This window comes from Vulpes lagopus, chromosome 8, assembly GCF_018345385.1.
Source record: "Vulpes lagopus strain Blue_001 chromosome 8, ASM1834538v1, whole genome shotgun sequence".
NCBI classification, from domain to species: domain Eukaryota; kingdom Metazoa; phylum Chordata; class Mammalia; order Carnivora; family Canidae; genus Vulpes; species Vulpes lagopus.
This window is the reverse complement of record NC_054831.1, coordinates 41,113,904-41,134,165: the sequence shown is the minus strand read 5'-3', so window position 1 is coordinate 41,134,165 and position 20,262 is coordinate 41,113,904. Positions and strand designations below refer to the sequence as shown.

The 20,262-nt window shown below is 37.5% G+C and overlaps 1 protein-coding gene across 1 annotated transcript in view; it reads left to right on the top strand.

Annotated features, from left to right (window-relative positions):
- Positions 1–467: 467 nt before the first annotated feature.
- The window catches only part of UBL3 (ubiquitin like 3), a 68,716-nt gene continuing 48,921 nt past the window's right edge, over positions 468–20,262 (top strand). Inside the window, exon 1 of the mRNA XM_041766488.1 lies at positions 468–1,573. Within this exon, the coding sequence (XP_041622422.1) occupies positions 1,547–1,573 (27 nt within the window). The 5' untranslated portion in view covers positions 468–1,546. The remainder of the gene's footprint in view (positions 1,574–20,262) is intronic.

Genomic DNA, 20,262 nt, shown 5'->3' with positions numbered 1-20,262 from the left:
TGAGATCCTTGTTCCTGTTGAACTTCTACGACCTTATTGGAAATCAATGATTGCTTCTGATCTTCCAAATGTAATGTTGGAAAGACCTAGATGAAATCACTATACAAAATGCTTTGAGATTGCAGGATGTGGAGAGCGTGCTGTCATTAAAATGAATGATTCTGCTTGGAGGTAAATCATATTTTCAGTCTGTATGTGTATTGTGCATGAGGGAATTTCTCTGTGCAGAATCATTTTCTCCAAATAATTCGCACGCTCACAGCACTCCTGGAAGCAGGTGACACCTAACTCCTGGGCGGCAGCTCTGCTAAAGCGAGCTTTCCTTTCCTAGCAACTGTTGCTAAGAGGGGCGTGGCTTCGGAGTCCGGAGAGGACGCGTTAAGCCGCCCCCCCCCGCCCTCGCGTAAACTACATTTCCCATGATGCACGAGGGTGGTCTCCGTAGTGACGCAGTAGGTGTCCACGGAGGGGGGAGGGGAGGCGGGGGCGGTGGCGGCGGCTGCGAGGAGGGGCAGCGCTCTCCCCGTGTCCCCGACTTGCGCTCAGGCAGCTGCCGCCGCCGCCGCCATGTTGGCGTGAGAGGCGATGACAGGAGGCGGCTGCGGCGTTTGGGACTGAAAAGTGGAGGAGGAGGAGAGACAAAGCTCCGAGAGGAAACCATTCCTGGACTGAGGAGAGGGAGGACCCGGCCTCTTCCGGGGAGCCGCCGAAGTCGGCGTCGGAGGGGAGGGGAAGGTGGCGACGGGGGGGAGGCGGAGGCAGGAGGGGAGCGCCGAGGAGCCGGCGGCGATGCGCCCCGAGCCCCGCTGCTGCCCCGAGGCGCCCGCGGCCTGAGCCCCGAGGGGCCGTGGGGTGTCCCGCGCGGCCCGAGCGCCCCGAGCGCCCCGAGCGCCCCGTGCCTCCCGCGCGCCGCCCCGGGCTTCCGCCTCGGCTCCCAACGAGTTAAATGCCCTTGAGCGCGGGTTTCCGCGGCGCGGCTCCCGGCCCCGGCCAGCGCGAGTGGAGCTGTTTCCCCGGCGCGGCCGCCGCTCACTGCTCGCGCGTCCATGTGTAGCCACATAGTCATCTGTGTGCAGCCACGCCGGGGCATTTTCTTCCTGCTTAATGAGGACTTGACTGGGGAGCAAGTGTGAATCACTGCCGGGCTGGGAGAGGAGGAAGGCGGATTTAACCCCCTCCCACCCCGCTCCATGTCCGTGTGTCACTCGGCTGGGTCTACCTGGCGCGGCCGGTCCTGGGGCTGCTGCTGCCGCCGCCGCCGCCGCTGCTGCCACTGACGACGACGGGGCTGCCGCTGCCATCCCGGGAGTCCGCTCCGGCTCCGGCTCCGGCTCCGGCTCCGGCTCCGGCCAGCCAGCTCCGGGGGCTTGTTCCTCTTCGCTCGGAACCTCGGCCAGGCCGCCGCTTGGGCTCTGAAATCACTTTTTTTTTGGAAAGCACATCAAGATCGTTAAGCTTGATTGCTGTAGCTTGAAGACTTCTGCTCTTTTTTTGTTTGCTGTTGTTTTTCCCCTGGTAAACATCTGGGTGTACATCAGACGGCAAGATGTCCAGCAATGTCCCGGCAGATATGGTAAGTGAAGGAGAAGTTATGACACTGATTTAATGGTGGTTTCCAATCTTATTTAATCAGAAAGGATGCAGGCGTGGGGTGAAGAAGGTTTGCGGGGGACTGTTGAAAAGCCACGGTACTGGCAGATTTGGAGAAGTTGGAGGTTCTGGTTTCCCCCCGTCTTAGGAAGTGCCGGTTTTAATATGGCCTTTCTCGTTCGCTGGTGTTTTCTAAATCACTAAAGAATGAAGAATTAGGGGAAATGTGGCAGTGTAGCTCGAAGTGGAGGAAACATCTCCCCCTTTGCCAGGAGCCTTTGAACATTTGTACCTTAAAGCTTCTGAAAACGTCAGTGACAGTGGGCAGAGCTGAGGACGGGCGTCCCCACGACACACACAGGGAGAGGAATCGGAGTCTCGTTCCTGGGCACTGACGAGACCATGAACGCAGCGGATACAAACTTGATATTTTGGAGGGAAGGGACGTGCCTGTCCTCAAGAAAAAGTCTACTAGAATTTGCTGTGAGCTTTTTGAAATGTCTGGGTGAGCGACTATGGCAACTGAAATATTAAGGTTTTTTGGAATTTTCACAAATCCAGACTGATCGTCGTTGTATTGGGTACCACTTCTGAATTGCCAGGACTTTTAGTACCAGATATTTAATAGTATTGCATCGTTGGCCCTTTAAAAGCTAATAAAATACGTTATTGAGCCTTGATCTCTGAATGTTGAGAACTTGAAACAAAAAGTACTCTTGTTTATTGGTGCTTTTCTTTCTGTTTCTAAAGGTTAATGTTTGTTAATGCTGTGAGTCTGTTGACTAACTGGAGCTGTGTAGGCTTACGGGGCTGGGAGGTGGTGGGTTTGTGTGAGTTGAAATGACACTTTGCAGTCCTAGGGACAAACCTAATGCAATTAAACAGCAAGGTTGATGACTTTGTTTATGAAACAATTGAAGTTAACATAACATTAGCATTTGAGTGTTCTGGTATTCCAGTGAAAAAACAAAATCGAACTTCGCTGATTAAATTTTAAAATGTCAGCTCTTTCTTTAGGAGCGAACCTCATTTACAGACCTAAAAACAAAGCTAAATGGCTGTAAATGGCATATATTGACCTTGGTTTAATGCCATTTTGCTAAATGTGTTTGATTTACCATTTGATGTACTATTTTAATGTATAGGAACCACGGTGTTTTTTGTCTGTTGTGTGGCCACACAGCAACTTAACACCCTCCTTCCTGAGTCTTAAAACTCTTGCATTGTGCCTTTAGTTTTCCCTTCCCTTCTGGTGTGCACACAGGAGAATAGTCAGTCTCCTGCCCGATTAAGGATAGTTGGACAAGGTTTCCTCTACCCCACTCTTGAAGTTGTCTGGAAAGGTGTTTGGACTGAGCTGGAAAATGCTATTTTCTCTAATGAGTGTTTTTTGGGCTCTTCGCTTCCAGCAAAGATTTATTCTCTAAAGCCTCCATTTTATATCATCATGCTCCATACAGGATAAGTACTCTAAGTACTATTTATTCCGTCATAGAAATTGTAATGAAATGGATTTGTGTCATTTTAAAACAGTGCCACTACTTTCTTTAGGCCCAGTGCTGAAGAAAAGCTGGGATGTGCGTAGCATCAGTTACAAATTGAAATGATTTGGGGAATACGGTTTCCAAGTCAGAGGGAAGGTTCTGAAGCTAATGTTCGGATCAGGGGAACGGGAAGTGGTGGCAAGTTTTTATCAATAGGTATAATTATAAAATATGACTATTTCTGTTTTAGACTGTATTTTAAGGCCTTGCTTGATTCAGTGGTGCTTTGAGATCCCTTGATTAAAGGTGATATGCAAGGGCAAAGCAGTATTATGTAATAAACATATAATGCCCTGATGATGCTGTTTCAGAATGTATCTAATCTACAGCTCAGATTAGATTGTTCTGAGTATTTTTTTATGTCTCATTTTTTAACTGCTCAACTTGTTGGAAGTCTTGAGGCTTTTTTTCCCCCTATGTCACAACCTCTTAAACCTACATTTGCTATTACTTACATTGCATTTTTGTTTAAAAAGTGCCTTTATTTGATAAGTGCCTACAGTTCTCAACTTTTTGAGATATAACATGGTAAATATTGGTTAGCTGCTGAATTAATGCTTTGTATTTCTTAAACTCTTCATATCAATAATTGACAGTTTGCATTTACATTACTGACTTAAAGTGAGAACAGTTTCACCACTTTGAATCTTTAACAGCCTTAGCCTCCCTACCCCCACCTCCTTCCACAAGCTGACATTTCTTTTGCAACGGAACTCCAAATTGATCAGGATACAGTACTCTTGCCAGTATGAATACATACATTTTTGCAAAGTGTAGTAAAATGTTCAAGTTTCTAAGTGGTGACAGCTAGTCTGTCTTATGTAGAAACCAATGTTATGCTCTTTTACATGTTAATGGTGCTTGTCCTTGTGTAGGAAAATCCTAGTTGGGAGATGAGGTAGGGCAGTGAAATTATAACCTCTGTTATTTTTTCATCAGAGAGAAGTCATTCTTGAGCTATAGTAACTGCTAAATCAGTTGATGTTTTTGGTAAAGTCTTCATATGGCAATTATTTTGACTGACTTTGAAATAGATTTTTTAGCATCTTTTTTTGTTTTGTAAATATAACTCACATTTCAAGTTTATTTGTAAACATTCAGTAAATTTTTGTGTTTACCATAAGGAGTCTCTTTTTTTATAATCCAAATTTAGCAAGTTGATCTTTTTGGAGGGGGAGTGGCACCCCTAGTGAATGGATTTGCTATACCCTTGAAAAAAAATGTACAGTTGGTACTTTAGCAGTTAACATTCTGTAAATATGTCCTATAACTAAGTGTATTTACATAAAATACTGTTTTTTCTTTTGCTAAAACTGATGGAGTTTGAACTAGGAGGTATACTAACATTCCAGTGTAATAACTTATTTGTGAAAAAAAATCTAAAAATATCTGAACAGAATGTCATTGTAATACATTGTATTTAAATGATTCATTTCCTTTATTTTTTTTTCCCCAGCCCAAATCATAATTCATGATGGGGCACTATTCATTGTTAATAATTGTAGGATGAATTATGTTAATGATTGTAGATTTTCTGTAATAAAATGTTTACTCTTTCTGTTAATAGTAAGGCGTCAGGTTGGGTAGATAAGGTGATAATTTTGTTTTCTGGACCAGGAAAATTATCAAGTAAATAATTTATAAAAGTATTACAGAAAACATTTGAGTTACTATTTAGAGCTTTGGGCTAAAGTTATATTTTATGTTATCTATTGAATTGAAAGTCCTACCTAAGAAAAAAATGGACAGGATGAGAATAATAGCAAAGCAGTTTGGTATTTAAAACATTTTAGTTCATAAAACAGTTAAAAGCCCTTTATCTTTTTAAGCTATTAATATAGAAACTGTAATAGATACAACAATTTTTAGTCTGGGGTTACATAAGATAATGATAATTTGAGTTTTTTTCTGTGCTTAATGATTATTTTTACTGTAATGTTTTATCTCTTTTATTTGTGGAGAAATATGGGAGCCCTCTGGTGGACAGGAAATTACTAAAATGAATTTCCTTTCAAAGTGAACTTTTATCACTTTTCCAACTTAAGTAAAATGACAAATGTAGAGTATACCAGGGGAAGATGTCGTGCTAGAAAAAGGTCCAGAGGAGAGAAAATTTTTAATTTTGAAGAAAGAGTATGTTCTAGTGCCCCAAATGTTCTCTTACAGCTTCTTTTAATTTTTCATTCTCTTGCTGAAGCTCTTATTTCAAGTATAAGAGGGGAGGTTTTATGAAGCTAAAGAGTAGAATAAGTACGTTTACATATATACGTATGTGATGATGAATAGTTTAATAAATATTTTATCTCAAATGGCACGTTCTTCTAAATTGTGTTACTTGAATATGTCTTACATTTGGTGTTCTGAGTTAGACATTTTTCATTAAGAAAACAAAAGACAGTTTACCTCAGCTTTGAATGCCTTTTCCTTTCTGGCTCTAAGTCCTCCTCTAGCTCATGTCTCTCTCCTGTGAAAACTGCTTTTAGTTCATTTCTAGCCCTCAAGTGTGAACCGTTTTCTGTCAGTGTGCTTGCAGTTCTTCTTACACGATGTCAAATTTATATGGATTTGTGTCTTATATTACATCTCCCGTGATTTTTTAAAACAGAATAGACGTTTAAAAGCCAATGAGTGATTTTCTTGACTCATGGAGCAGTATTATTATTCTGTTACTTAGAGAAAAAGTAAATATTGTCCCATACTACTACTACTACTACTACTACTAATTATAGTGTTAAATATGAAGTGTATGATGTCTGCTTCTGTTATTACTTTGAATATGAAAAAAATGTATTTTTAATAGTAAAGCTTGAAATTCTTTTAAGTTAGTGGTCAGTGATGGCTCTAATTTTCAAAATATGGAACAGCAAATGTATTTTAGGAGATTGAAGAATATTAAATATATTCTTTAAGAATTCCTCTCATTCTAGGGGAAAAAAAAACTGAAGGTGACTATAGAATTCATGGTAACTGGAGTCCCTGAGGAATGTCATTCTGAAACAGTAAATTTTCTGAATACATGAAGGTTATTTTGGAAATATCCTTATCTAATGAGTTGGACTGCTATCCTATTGGAACGTAATATACTGCACATACTTTAACTTCTTTTTGATGACCTAAAGCCATCATTTGGATAATATTGATTCAGTTCAATGTGCATTCTTTGCTGAGTATTTCTCTGTGTAATGTTCCATAAGCTACAACTTCAAACCCTGAGCACCTAATATAGACTGTGAAGTTTTATCCTCTTCACTAGGTCAGTAATTTATAAAGTGACGTGAGGCAAGTCAATTGAGATGTGAGAATACAAATATTATAATTTCTATTTATTTATTTAGTACTCCATAAAGGGGGAGGAATTAAACTTTTGTATTACTATATGGATTGGTTCTGAGCCTTTTCTAGGTCCACATCCAGATGATTACAATGAGTGTGGTTTGCTGAGGGACCATGTGGGAGTTCTGTAATGTGGAGGCTAACAGCAGCACCATGACTTTCTCAAAGTTTTTGTGGTCTTTCTGTTACAGTGTATTATTTAGTAACTTTAAAAAAGTCTTTTAAAAAAAAAAGGCTTTTAAAAAAATCTGTGATACCTTGAATTCAGATGGGGAGCAGAGGTTCACTCAAAGTATTTAAAGGAGCAGTGAAAATAAAAGGAGTTGTAGAACTCAAAGCTGAATTACACATTTCTGTTTCACAAAAGATGAATATTATAGATTCTGATATTTTACCTGATGACAAGAAGCGATAAATATCATGCTACCTAGGAGATATTTTTGAGAAAACAAACACCAAGTTGTCTCTACATGGCAAAATCGACATTTTAATCAATAAGTGAGAAAGTATTTGTTTTTCAGAAGCAACAAATGTTATGGAGAGAACATTTTGAAACATGTTTAGACACTTCCAGTCTGTTGAAAAATCTTACACTGAATTTCAGTGGACTTTGGACCCATTTGTTAGAAACCTAAAAACCCATTTTACTGAGCTTGCAAAAAATATCTGACTGACATCAGGAAAAATAAAATGTTTATAGCATTGACATCTGGCAACTGACTTTTAACAAAAACTTGTGAATATTTGGTGATAGAATAGAAAAGTGATATGACTTAGTAAGCCAGTAAGTGACATATTCTTATATAAAGGTCTGTGCATCCTTGTGAACTAAGTTTTTCAGTTATGACTTAACAGCAGTTCTTAAAACAAAGTGTCACAATTCACTGAACTTCACAAATTAGGAAAGCAAGATTTTAAAAAAATAGAGACCTATTGAATACCAGTGCTCTCACTAAAATGTTAATAGTAATAGCATTTTTAAAGATTACAAGATTAAAACAAATTGATATTTAACATAATTAATAGTTAAAATTTAAACAGTGCTGTAATCTTTTAATTTTTATTTTAGTATTTGTTTTATAATATACATAAAATATGATTTACAAATGAATATACATATATTGAAGGTATATGTTCAAGTATTTTATAGTTGGGATGTTCAATCAAAAAAAATTTAGGTACTCCTGGGTGGCTCAGTCAGTTAAGCATCTGACTTACTCTTTTTTTTTCTTTTTTTTTTTAGAAATTTTATTTATTTTTTATTTTTTATTTTTTAATAGATTAATTTTTTATTGGTGTTCAATTTACCAACATACAGAATAACACCCAGTGCTCATCCCATCAAGTGTCCCCCTCAGTGCCCGTCACCCACTCACCCCCACCCCCCGCCCTCCTCCCCTTCCACCACCCCTAGTTTGTTTCCCAGAGTTAGGAGTCTATGTTCTGTCCCCCTTTCTGATATTTCCCACACATTTCTTCTCCCTTCCCTTATATTTCCTTTCACTATTAGTTATATTCCCCAAATGAATGAGTACACTGTTTGTCCTTCTCCGATTGACTTACTTCACTCAGCATAATACCCTCCAGTTCCATCCACGTTGAAGCAAATGGTGGGTATTTGTCGTTTCTAATGGCTGAGTAATATTCCATTGTATACATAAACCACATCTTCTTTATCCATTCATCTTTCGATGGACACCGAGGCTCCTTCCACAGTTTGGCTATTGTGGACATTGCTGCTAGAAACATCGGGGTGCAGGTGTCCCGACGTTTCATTGCATCTGAATCTTTGGGGTAAATCCCTAACAGTGCAATTGCTGGGTCGTAGGGCAGGTCTATTTTTAACTCTTTGAGGAACCTCCACACAGTTTTCCAGAGTGGCTGTACCAGTTCCCCTTCCCACCAACAGTGTAAGAGGGTTCCCTTTTCTCTGCATCCTCTCCAACATTTGTTGTTTCCTGCCTTGTTAATTTTCCCCATTCTCACTGGTGTGAGGTGGTATCTCATTGTGGTTTTGATTTCTATTTCCCTGATGGCAAGTGATGCGGAGCATTTTCTCATGTGCATGTTGGCCATGTCTATGTCTTCCTCTGTGAGATTTCTCTTCATGTCTTTTGCCCATTTCATGATTGGATTGTTTGTTTCTTTGGTGTTGAGTTTAAGAAGTTCTTTATAGATCTTGGAAACTTGCCCTTTATCTGAGACATCATTTGCAAATATCTTCTCCCATTCTGTAGGTTGTCTTTTAGTTTTGTTGACTGTATCCCTTGCTGTGCAAAAGCTTCTTATCTTGATGAAGTCCCAATAGTTCATTTTTGCTCTTGTTTCTTTTGCCTTCGTGGATGTATCTTGCAAGAAGTTACTGTGGCCGAGTTCAAAGAGGGTGTTGCCTGTGTTCTCCCCTAGGATTTTGATGGAATCTTGTCTCACATTTAGATCTTTCATCCATTTTGAGTTTATCTTTGTGTCTGGTGCAAGAGAGTGGTCTAGTTTCATTCTTCTGCATGTGGATGTCCAGTTTTCCCAGCACCATTTATTGAAGAGACTGTCTTTCTTCCAATGGATAGTCTTTCCTCCTTTATCGAATATTAGTTGACCATAAAGTTCAGGGTCCACTTCTGGGTTCTCTATTCTGTTCCATTGATCTATGTGAGCATCTGACTTACTCTTGATTTCAGCTCAGGTCATGATCTCAGGGTTCTGAGATCAAGCCCCTTGTCAAGCTCCCCATTCAGCCAAGAGTCTGCTTGAGATTCTCTCTCTCCTGCTGCCCAACCCCCCAACTCCCCTCCCTGTGTGCGTGCTTCTCTCTCTAAAATAAACAAATCTTTAAAAAAAACTTTTTAAAATTCAGAAGCCGTTGCATAAGGTGACGTCAGATTTCTGAGCATTTTAAGTTCTTGTGTTTGATATTTAGTTTTAATGTCTCCTGCCTTGTTGAATAGTTACATTTTTCTGTGGTCAGTATGCCTATCTATCCCTCTCTAGGCATTTATTTACAGTTATTGATTCTAATCTGCTATGGGTATGGAAACTAGATTTTTAAAGATTATTGAAGTATGTTAAAAATATCAGATGGTGTCCAAATAGGATTTTCAGGAGTTACCCTATAGTAAAGTGCATGATCTTTGTTGCATGGACTTGATCATGTCTTTTTGGTTGCTTAGAGTTCTGTTTACTTGAAGCACTTATTTTCTAGCTCTTAACTGTGTTTTTCAGAGGTACAGATTTTTAATAGTGAAGAACTAGACAGATGATTTAAAAAATAAAATTACCTGTATAGCTTTCTTTTGAGCACATAGGAGAGAGAAGGTAATATTTATTGTGTACTTGCTATACCAGGCAGCTGCCTTGGCATTTTCCATGATAGCACTTCATTTAATCCTCATAGTGACCCTGGGTAAATATAGTTGGTATATAGATAAAGAAGTTGCTACTGCCTACCAGAAGACCACCAGGAAAGCATCTGTAGTGAAACAAATTAGGTTAATGACTTTCTGTAGCAAGGAAGAACCCATGCCTGAGGAACCAAGGGGAGCCTCAGTAACAGGAAATGTGAGAAGTTTGGGGTAGATTTGGGTTGTGCTGAACGATTCTAATGAGAAACGGGGGTGGGGGGGGTTATATGGAGACTGGCTTCATTCAGATTGTACCCCATTGACCATGAGGTGGAGGGGAGTTTAGTAATTGAATCTGTCAGCAGTCTTTGTTTAGGAGACAGGACAAATGAGGGGGCCTGGGGTAGATGTTCATAATTTTGGAACTCTAGTGTGGCTGTGGGAGAAATTTTGTTGCCTGTTGGTCTTTTGGCCTTGTCTGGGTCTTTTAGAGACACCACAGTGTGATTATCAGCAGAACTGAGTTTTACCTCCTCACAGTCTAGATTTAGAGAGGATAAAGGAGATCACAGAGCTAGTAAAAAGTAGAGCCAGGTAGGAATTTGGGTCAAATGGTAATAGTGATAAACATGCTAAGGCCCTTTCCCCCTACCGTACCTGAGCAAACATGGCTAAATCCATCAGGTAGTAGAATACCTTAGATTCCTTGCTCCAGGCTGCTCCACCACCGATTGGTCTGAGCTATCCTGCTAGTAAAGTAGACATGATGCCTATTTTATACATCTTTGCAAAATACTATGTAACCTCTGAGTTGGAATGATTTTAATGAGCATGAATTGTCTTATTAATTACTAGAATTAAAGGGAGTTTTCTTTAAACTTGTTGGAACTTTGAGTCTTTATATATATGTATATAATAGTATAGTAGAATTTTTTCCTATAAACTTACCACTTTAAATGTAGAAACTATTATTGTTTTATATATCTAACAGATTTTAAATGGATTCCTTGCTTTCAGAGTATTTTGTTTTTGTTTTAATACTCTAGCTACTTATGTATGGTGCAAAATTTCTATTGATTTAAATCCAGTAGCATTTTTTTTATGATCTAAATAAAATATATATGTGGGGAATTTTCTATAACTAGATTTTGAGAAGAAAATGTTCTTTTTGCTGATGAAAATTGTTAGACATTTTATCTTTTGTTTATGAACTTAAATTAAGATGGCAATTCATTGGTCTAGACAAAATGTTCTCATGATCTATGTTCGGTTTTCCTTACCTTCATTTAAACTTAGTGTTTTTACCTTAGAAATATTGCTTTTATATGCTTTTTTTCATTTAGTTGTATATTCATGAACAACTATTCGTACAAATAAGTGTGGAACCATATTACAAATTTGAACTGATTCTGATAGATATACATAAGTTGCTTAGCTAATTTCCATACCTATGGACATTGAAAACCTATTGGAAACACAATATTTTAAAACACATCTCTATGCCTTCCCTGATTCTTTTTTTTTTTTTTCTTTAAGATTTATTTATTTGAGCAAGAGAGAGAGCATATGTGCCCAGCGGGGAGAGGGGCGAGGCAGAGGGAGAGAATCTCAAACAGATTTTCCACTGAGCATGAAGCTAGCAGCTCTGCTGGATATTGGGATCCTGAGATCATGACCTGAGCAGAAATCAAGAGTCTGATGCTTTTAACTGACTAAGCTACCTAGGCACCCTGTCTGATTATTTTCTTAGGATAAAATTCTTAACAGTGTAGTTGCTGTGTGTTAGATATGTGTTAAAATTTGGGGAGGAGGAGGAATACATTTTAACTAACTTTAAAGCATCTTTGAATTTCTGGATAATCTTTTTTATGCATTGTCTTGTCAATATGCTACATTATATTTCATTTATGATGTTTGCATTTTTGTTCATGAAAAAGATCGACTAGTAAATATTTAGTTATCAAGCTTATGATGTCTTCATAAAATGAGCTGGGAAATGGTTTTTTTATTATTTGGAATAAAAGATTGTGAAGAGTTATCTTACTCATAAATATTTGGAAGAATCACTGGTGAAGCCATCTGGAGTTTTTTTCTGGGGATTGTTAAATCTATTTCATATATATCTATGTCTATATATATGACTATTCACATTTCCTGTTACTTTTGTGTCAATTTTGACAAGCTTTTTTTTTTTTTTAAGTAGATTTGTCTATTTTATCTAAATTTTCTAATTTGGTTTACAGTTTTTACACATTATCTTTTTTATTTTGATGTTCATAGTATCTAATGATATTGCTTTTTTTTTTTTTTTAAGATTTTATTTATTTATTCATGAGAGATACAGAGAGAGAGAGAGAGAGAGAGAGAGAGAGAGGCAGAGACACAGGCAGAGAGAGAAGCAGGCTCCATGCAGGGAGCCCGATGCGGGACTCGATCCCAGGACTCCAGGAGGAGTCGAAGGGCCGAAGGCAGGTGCCAAACCACTAAGCCACCCAGGGATCCCCTGATATCTGCTTTTTAAATTTTATTGGTATTTTGTGCTCTCCTTTGTCTTGATCAGTTTTCAGAGAGCCAGTTTTCATATTTAAAACATTCTTTATTAATTGGTTCTGGTTTTAGCTTTATTTCTTTCCTTCTAGTTTTCTTTAAAATTTAACTTGCTGTTCTTTTTCATGTTTCTTGAGATAGATAACTCAAATCATTGACTATCTTTTTTATCTACTTATCTACTTCTTTTTTTAATGTTGCATTTAAGTTTATGCAATTCCCCTGTAAATGCAACTTTAGCTGGATCTCACAGGTCTGATGTATCATATTTTTATTTATCACTCAATTTAAAATATTTTAGAGTTTCCATTGTGGGTTTTTTGATCTGTGGGTTATTTAGAAATAATATAATATCTAAACATTTGGGGATTTTGTAGCTACTTTTTTTGTTATTGATATCTAGCTTAATACAACTGTGGTCTAGAATTATTCTGTGATTTTATTTGTGAGCAATTCACTGACACTTGCTTTATGGTCAGTTTTTAGAAAATTGAGTGTGCTGTGCTTAATATCACTTAAGTCAAATTTATCAATCATGTTCAAATTCATTATATTGCTGACTTTTTTGTCTCTTTTGTCACTCAATTGAGAGAAGCGTATAAAAAATCCCCAACTGTATTCTTTTAGTCTTTTTTGGCAAGCTATGGCAATTTTAAGTACAGTTGACCTTTGAACAACACAGATTTGAGCTGCAGAGGTCCACATTACAGGTTTTTGTAGTATAGTACTGTAAATACATTTTCTTCTTCCTTGTGATTTTCTTTTTATTGTAAGAATATACATAGAATACAAATAATTTACAAATTATATGTAATTTATAAATTATGTGTAACAGTTGACTGTTCATGTTACTGGTAAGGCTTCTGGCCAACAGTGGGCTATTAGTAAAATTTTGAGGGAATCAAAAGTTATATACAGATTTTTGACTGCACAGGGATTGGCACCCCGACCTCCACATTGTTCAGGGTCACCTGTATTGTGAGGCTGTTGAAAGCCCTGCTTAACTTTTTATTTAGTCTCTTTGCAACATCTTTTTTACTGTTTTTTCCTGCATTTCAGTCCCTGTTGTATATGTTTCAGCACATTTCTGGAGAGCAAAAACTGAGCAGAATGTTGGGTTTGTTCTTTGAAATTTTATCTGAGATCCTCAATTCCTGGCTGCCTTGGTAGTAATAGAGTCCAATTTTTGTCTTCCCAATCCAGTGTGACTGAGATAAACTCCAGGATACTGCTTTCTGCTTGGCCTTTAGGCTTTGTACTAGTAGTTGGCAAATAACCCAAGGGAAAAAAGTGGAGATCTCAGTGTGTTTCCCTTCTCTGTGGGCTCTTAGCCCCTGATGTCCTGACTTTCTTGGTTTCTCTCTCTGTGCCTTCAAATAGCTGGGTTTGTTTGCTTTGTGTTTTATCTCACTTTTATAATTGTTTTCAGTGGGAAATTTGGTTGATACTGCTATTCTTTCATAGTGTGGCTAATTTTTTTTTGTTTTTTGGTTGTTGTTGTTTTTTTTTTTTTTTTTTTCAGTTTTGGCTATACACTCACCAGTTCTCTCCCTCATATTCTAATAGTAGCTAAGTATAGCTACAATTAATTAAATACTTAAGTATGGTATTTACCATGCCGCCATCAGCCGACTCCTAGATGTCGCTTAAGTCAGACATGTAGGAGTCATCTTTGAATCCTCTTTGTCCCTCCCCCCCAGATCCAGTCCATTGCAAAAATATATCTGCAATCTATCAACTGCTCTTCATCTCCATTCCACCACTCTAGAGCAAGTATCATCTCTCTCTCCTGGATCACTGCATTAGTCTTGAAATTCATTCTTCTCCTTCCTTCCATTCACATTCCCTTAAATACATTTTCTAAAAATAGCTTGAGTGATGTTTAAAAGGCATAAATTGCATTATCTTTCCTGTCTGAAAAAGAGAAAACTTAAGCAGCTTTCCACTGAAGAATAAAGTCCCATAGAATAAAGTCACAAAGCCTTACCATGGACCTTCAGAGTCATCATCTGGCTCTTGCCTGTCCCTCAGATCTTCTCTCATTTGGCTTAATGAAGCTTCAGTGATACTGGGTTCCTCAGTTCCTCAAATAAGCCACAAGCTCTTTTCTACAGCTAGGCTAAGTCTTTGCACATTTTAATCCCGATTTAATCCTAAGTCCTTTTAGGATTTTGCACAATTTATTCTATTATTGCACAATAATCCTTTTGCACAATTTAATCCTAAAACAGTTATTAGTATACTTCTGTGCTCTCTGTATATGGCTAATACCTTCTTATTTTTTTCTGTCTGGGGAAGATATTTCCTGACCATATCTAAGTTGAATTCCCTTGCTCTCTTGGTTTATGCCTCTGGACTTACTAGCTTCCTCCATAAAACTTGTCACATTATGTGATTCATTTGTTTGTCTTTCCCAGTAGACCATAGATAGACTCTATGAAAGTAGATATATGTCTTTCATTTGTCACGATAAATAGTATTTAGTATGTATGGTGCTTTTTGTATAGCAAGTTCTTTGTTAATTGTTGTGGATTAAAGGTATAAATGACTATTATAGACACTGTACCAAGCTTATTACTTGAGAGATTTAATCCTCCAAGAAAACTCTCAGAACAAGCCTGTCATGTAGGTAGGTTCTTGTGTTAGCTGTATTTTATTGATAAGGAAAGTGAGATTTAAGATGTTTCATAATTTTCCAGAAGCTACCAGTTAAATGGGCTTTTTTGTCTTCTTGGGTTGTTTTTTACTTTTTTAACTTTTGGACCATTTCTACCTTGCTTACTGTCACATCCTCTTCACTAATTAAAGCTAATTGCTGTGATTATACTAATATTCTGGTATTTTAACTTAAGCTTTTTGCCTTTGCTTAACATTTAATAATAGCCAAAATATCAGAAGATAAATAAGAAATTTATAATGGAATTTGAGAAAGTGTTAAGAGGACTTAAATACTAAGTGGTGGATTTTCAGTGTGGCTATCAAGTATGGTGAGTGATTTTTCAAGCTATGAAATCTCTCTTATTTTGTGACTGCAAATAAACTTACAATTACACATATTTGAATATATTATATATATTAAATACACATTTGAGGAAAAATTTTGAGTCTTTTATACTTGAAGGACTATTTAGTTATATAGGTTTTTTTTTTTTTTTTTTTTAAATTTTTATTTATTTATGATAGTCACACAGAGAGAGAGAGAGAGGCAGAGACACAGGCAGAGGGAGAAGCAGGCTCCATGCACCGGGAGCCCAACGTGGGATTCGATCCCGGGTCTCCAGGATCGCGCCCTGGGCCAAAGGCAGGCGCCAAACCGCTGCGCCACCCAGGGATCCCTAACACTCCAAATAATAATAAAATTTCCACGTTGGATCTCATTTTATATCTATACTTATCAGTCTGATGTAATAACCCTGCCTTTTTTATTTCCTTGCATTATTCATTCAGTTCATCAGCAAGTATCTGTTGAGCATATGCTATGTGCCAGGCACTGTTTTAATCTTTGGTGTACAGTGGTGAATGAAACAAAGTTCCTTCCCTAATGGAGCTTACATTTAAGTAGCAGGGAGACAGGCGTTAAATAAGTAAGTAAAATGTAGAGTATTATAGATGTTCTAAGTACAAATAAAGCAAGAAAGGGGGTTACAGAGTGCTAAGAGAGTATGCCTGTGTTGTCCAGTTTTAAGGATTGTGTTCAGGGAAGAGCTCACTAGGATGATTATATGGATCTGAAGGAGATGGGGAACAAGCCATCCAGATATCTTAAGGAATCACATTCCGGGCTGTGGGAGTACTGCCTCATTTGATTTCTTTGTTATTTTTCCGTTTGTCTCACTGTTTCTTCTGCCAGTCCTTTCCTTACATTGTTGTGTTTCTCATGGTTTTTGTTTTCTTTCCTTCTGTGGGAACTAAATGATTACCTCCCTCACAATTTTTTTGCAACAAACATTTTATTGGATTCCATTGTGCCAGATAGATCCTGTCAATAGTTAGAGCCGATCACTTTTCTCTAGTGTCTCTCAAATCACTTTTTTCTTCTTTATTTCCACTACTTTCAACCAGGTTTTCAACCAGACATTGGTCCCCTTTATCACCACTATCTGCCTTTCACTCAGGTTTGTCTTTTGAAAACACAGATCTCATCTATTTTGACTATTCTGGTTTAATAATGGCTGGCTATCACTTACAGACCAATCCAGGCCAAGCTTCTTAGGTGGTGGCATTAAGGTTCTTAGCAGTTGGCTTCAATCCTTCTTCATCTCTTGTTTTTACCCCCTTGTATGTATCCTGTGTTTGAGTTGTGATGAATCCCCTGCTTGCCATACATTTTTCTGTTAACTTTTATGCTTCTGTCTTTCAACCCTTTTTAAGGCTTCTCTTCCTTCCTAGAATGCATTGTTCTTCCCCTTCTTACTCCATTGTACCTGAGACTTGTTCTGAATTGCAATGCTAATTCTTTGGTAATATTTTGTAACTTTGTCAGGCACTCAGTCACCATAAGTATAGCACCTACTGGAGGTCCCAAAACAAGTGACAATTGAGGCAAAGCTGCCTTCTAGGAGGGACCAAGGGAAAATGGCCAGAATTTTTTCCGTCAAGGGTTGGCAGCAGTGTAAACCACCAGGTCCAGAGAGATGGGGCTTAAATCCTGTTTAGGTCTTAGCGCCTTTGGTTCTGAGTCCAGAGATTTCTAGGTAGTGGTGAGTCTCAGCATTTCTTGCTGTGCCATCATAACACCAGATGAACAAGGCCAAGTCTACAGAAAAGCTAGGTAAAAGGATTTAACCCTAGCTAATTGGGCTGGAATAAATGTTATTATCTCTACTCTAGTACTTGTAAATATTTTAAGGAAAAATTATTTCCTTCACCAGACAGTCTACTCTTTGAGGACAGAGAGAAGCCTTATCTTACTCATCTTTCTATACTCCTGTACCTAGCGCAGTGCCTATTATGTAGAGAACACTTAGTGAATGTCGATTTAGCACTGCAGCCTTGTCCAATAGAACTTTCTGCATTGATCAAAATGTTCTTATCTGTGATGTCCAGTAAGGTAGCCACTGGCTTCATATGGCTTTGAGCACTTGCAAGGTGGTTAGTGTGACTGAGGAACTAAATTTTTAAATTAAATGTAAATAGCTATGTGTGGCTAATGGCTACTATACTGGACAGTACAGTTATGCGGTTATATACAGTTTGCATAATTAATTCTCTTAGCGGGTTAAAAAGATCTCTGGTGTTCCCCCCCCCCTTCTTTTTATTTTGGCTTATCTTCCAAGTGGTCCCAAATTGCTAATTTTTTGGTTTTATTTTTTGTGATTTTTCTGTTCTCTCAGTGTCAGCATTCATTTTTTGCTATTATCAGCCTTTTAACTTTTTGGATTTTAGTCTAAGTGGCATAGAAAGATATGTAATCAAGCTTAGAGCATTCTCTTAAAAAAGAGCAAATAGTGTAGGAACCTAGGAGTCATCTTTGACTTCTCTTTAACCCCAATAAGAATGCAAAATTAGCCCTCAGGAAAGAAGAGAGGGCTAAAAATATAAATTAGTGTGCACATTCAATTGAAGAAAAAAAATTGTATTGATATGAGATTACATGAATTCACCAAAGAGTGGGGAGACAGCCCTAAAGCACAATGCCTCTGTTTTGAGATAGGAGAATTTAAAAAGTGAGAAAAAGAACAGAGCTATAGGAAAAAAATTTTTTGTTTGGCTATCGTGAAAGCCATGCAAGGAGAAACTCAAAGAGGAATAGTGGTGGGCAACAACAGATATTGCAGGGAGGTGAAGAATAAGGACAAACTAATGTCCTTTTGGGTAATGTGGTGAAGGCTAAATGGATCTTAACACATTGTCAAGTATTTCAATGGAGTCAAAACAGTGTTTTCCTTATAATTCTTCCATATTGAAGTGCTAGACATAGAAGGATTCAATATGGTCACTTTTTTGAAGTCATAACTATTTTTTAGTTTCTATGTTCACATCTACCTTTTCTCAACCCTTTTTATCTTTCAAAATGTTTTTGCTTTGCTACTGTATAATCTGGACAGGCATTAATAGTACCTTTTGCTCTGAAATCGATTCTTTTAAATCCTATACAGGTGAATTTCTCTATTACCTAATACTAGGGCTGTTGTTTCAGTAGTGACCATTCACAGTTCATGCTTTGATGCAGGGTTTACTAAGAGATATTGTTGTTAAACTCTCCATATCAATCAATCAATAAACAAACAAACAAACAAACAAACAAACAAACTCTCCATATCCAGAGAAAGACAATTTTGCTAAAAATTGGGGCATCTTGCCTCTTAGGGCGTGCTGTCGGATTCCAGCTGGCATAGGAAGCAAGCAAATGGCTCTTTCATTTCCCAAATTGTTGTCTACCTTACTCGTTTGAGACTTGTGACAGGCAGCCAAGAAAAATAAAAAATGGGGGAAAATGTTCCCTAAGTATCTTTATTCTAAAGCAAGTGGGTTTATTCTTATTTTGTGTATAGTGCATAGTGCAGATGTAAGCTTACTGTGTTTTTATTCTCAAATTATGCCAACACATGAGCCATTTTTGAAGTCTTTGTTTCTCAGTTAGAACCAGTGTATATAAAGCTGAAGTCTTCCTAGAAGAGTTCAGGTGGCCATCCCAGTTGGACCCAAGGGAGAGCAGTCTACCCTGAAATTATAAAACCTTTTTTTCCCCCCCAGGTGACTTGAATAACTTCTGTTAAGTTAGAGTTACCTGGAAATGCACCAGAGTAATCATAAGTGCAAAAGGGAGATATCTGAGAATAGGTACATCAGATAATAAAATGGCAAGAAGAGTAGTGCCCACCACTTTTATTTGAAAACATAGTTAGCATGTATACTAATTTTAGCTAAAGGATAACTTTCCTAATTTATCATCCTTGCTTTGTTAGTCTTAGTGTCTATTAATTTTTTAAAATAAACTATTTAGAAGGAAAGGTAATCATAAATGCATTATCAAGTAGATTAATGAGATTATCACTCAGAAATAAATGAATGTAGTTTATCTTACATAGTAAAATGAAATGATACCTTTTCTGTGATCTCTTTTTTTATTTTTTTATTTTTTTTCTTTTTTTAAAAGATTTATTTATTTTAGAGAGAGAAAATAAATAAATGCTCATGTGGTTAAGGGCAGAGAAAGAGAGAAACCCAAGCAGACTCCCTGCCAAGGGGGCAGAGTGCAGCTTGGAGCCCAACTAGGGGCTGGGGTTCGATCCTAAGATCCTGAGATCATGACCTGAGCTGCAGTCAAAGAGTCTGATGCTTAACCAACTGAGCTACTCAGGCTTCCTGTTTCTGTGATCTCTCGATATACTTGACTATGTTTTCTAAAGGGAAATGTTATCTGGCTTGTCTTATTTTGCCATTTTTTATCCACAATATGTCTATTTTATGTATTTGCATTTTACAAACATTAATTTAATTGTTTTACTATTGCTTTATTTTAATTTTGTGAGTGATTAGAAAAGCAATAGAATTATTGTAAAACTTATAAAATAGAAAACATTTTAAAGAAAATAATACCATTTATAAACTGTTAGTACAAATGCTACTTATAATTTTGCTTTCTATCCTCTAGACTCTGTGTATAGTTTGTGTGTGTATGTGTACAGTTGATGATTTACTTTGTAATATTCTGATTTGGGGAGGTCTTAAGGATCAAATTTAACTATGTGTAGGCAGTGTACTTTGAGTCATAAAAAAACCTTTAAGTCTTTGAGTTTGTCCAAAGAATAAAGTAGGCTTCTTTTTTTTTTTTTAAATATTTATTTATTTATTTATTTATTTATTTATTTATTTATTTATTTATTTATGATAGACATAGAGAGAGAGAGAGAGAGAGAGAGAGAGGCAGAGGAGGGAGAGGCAGGCTTCATGCCGGGAGCCTGACG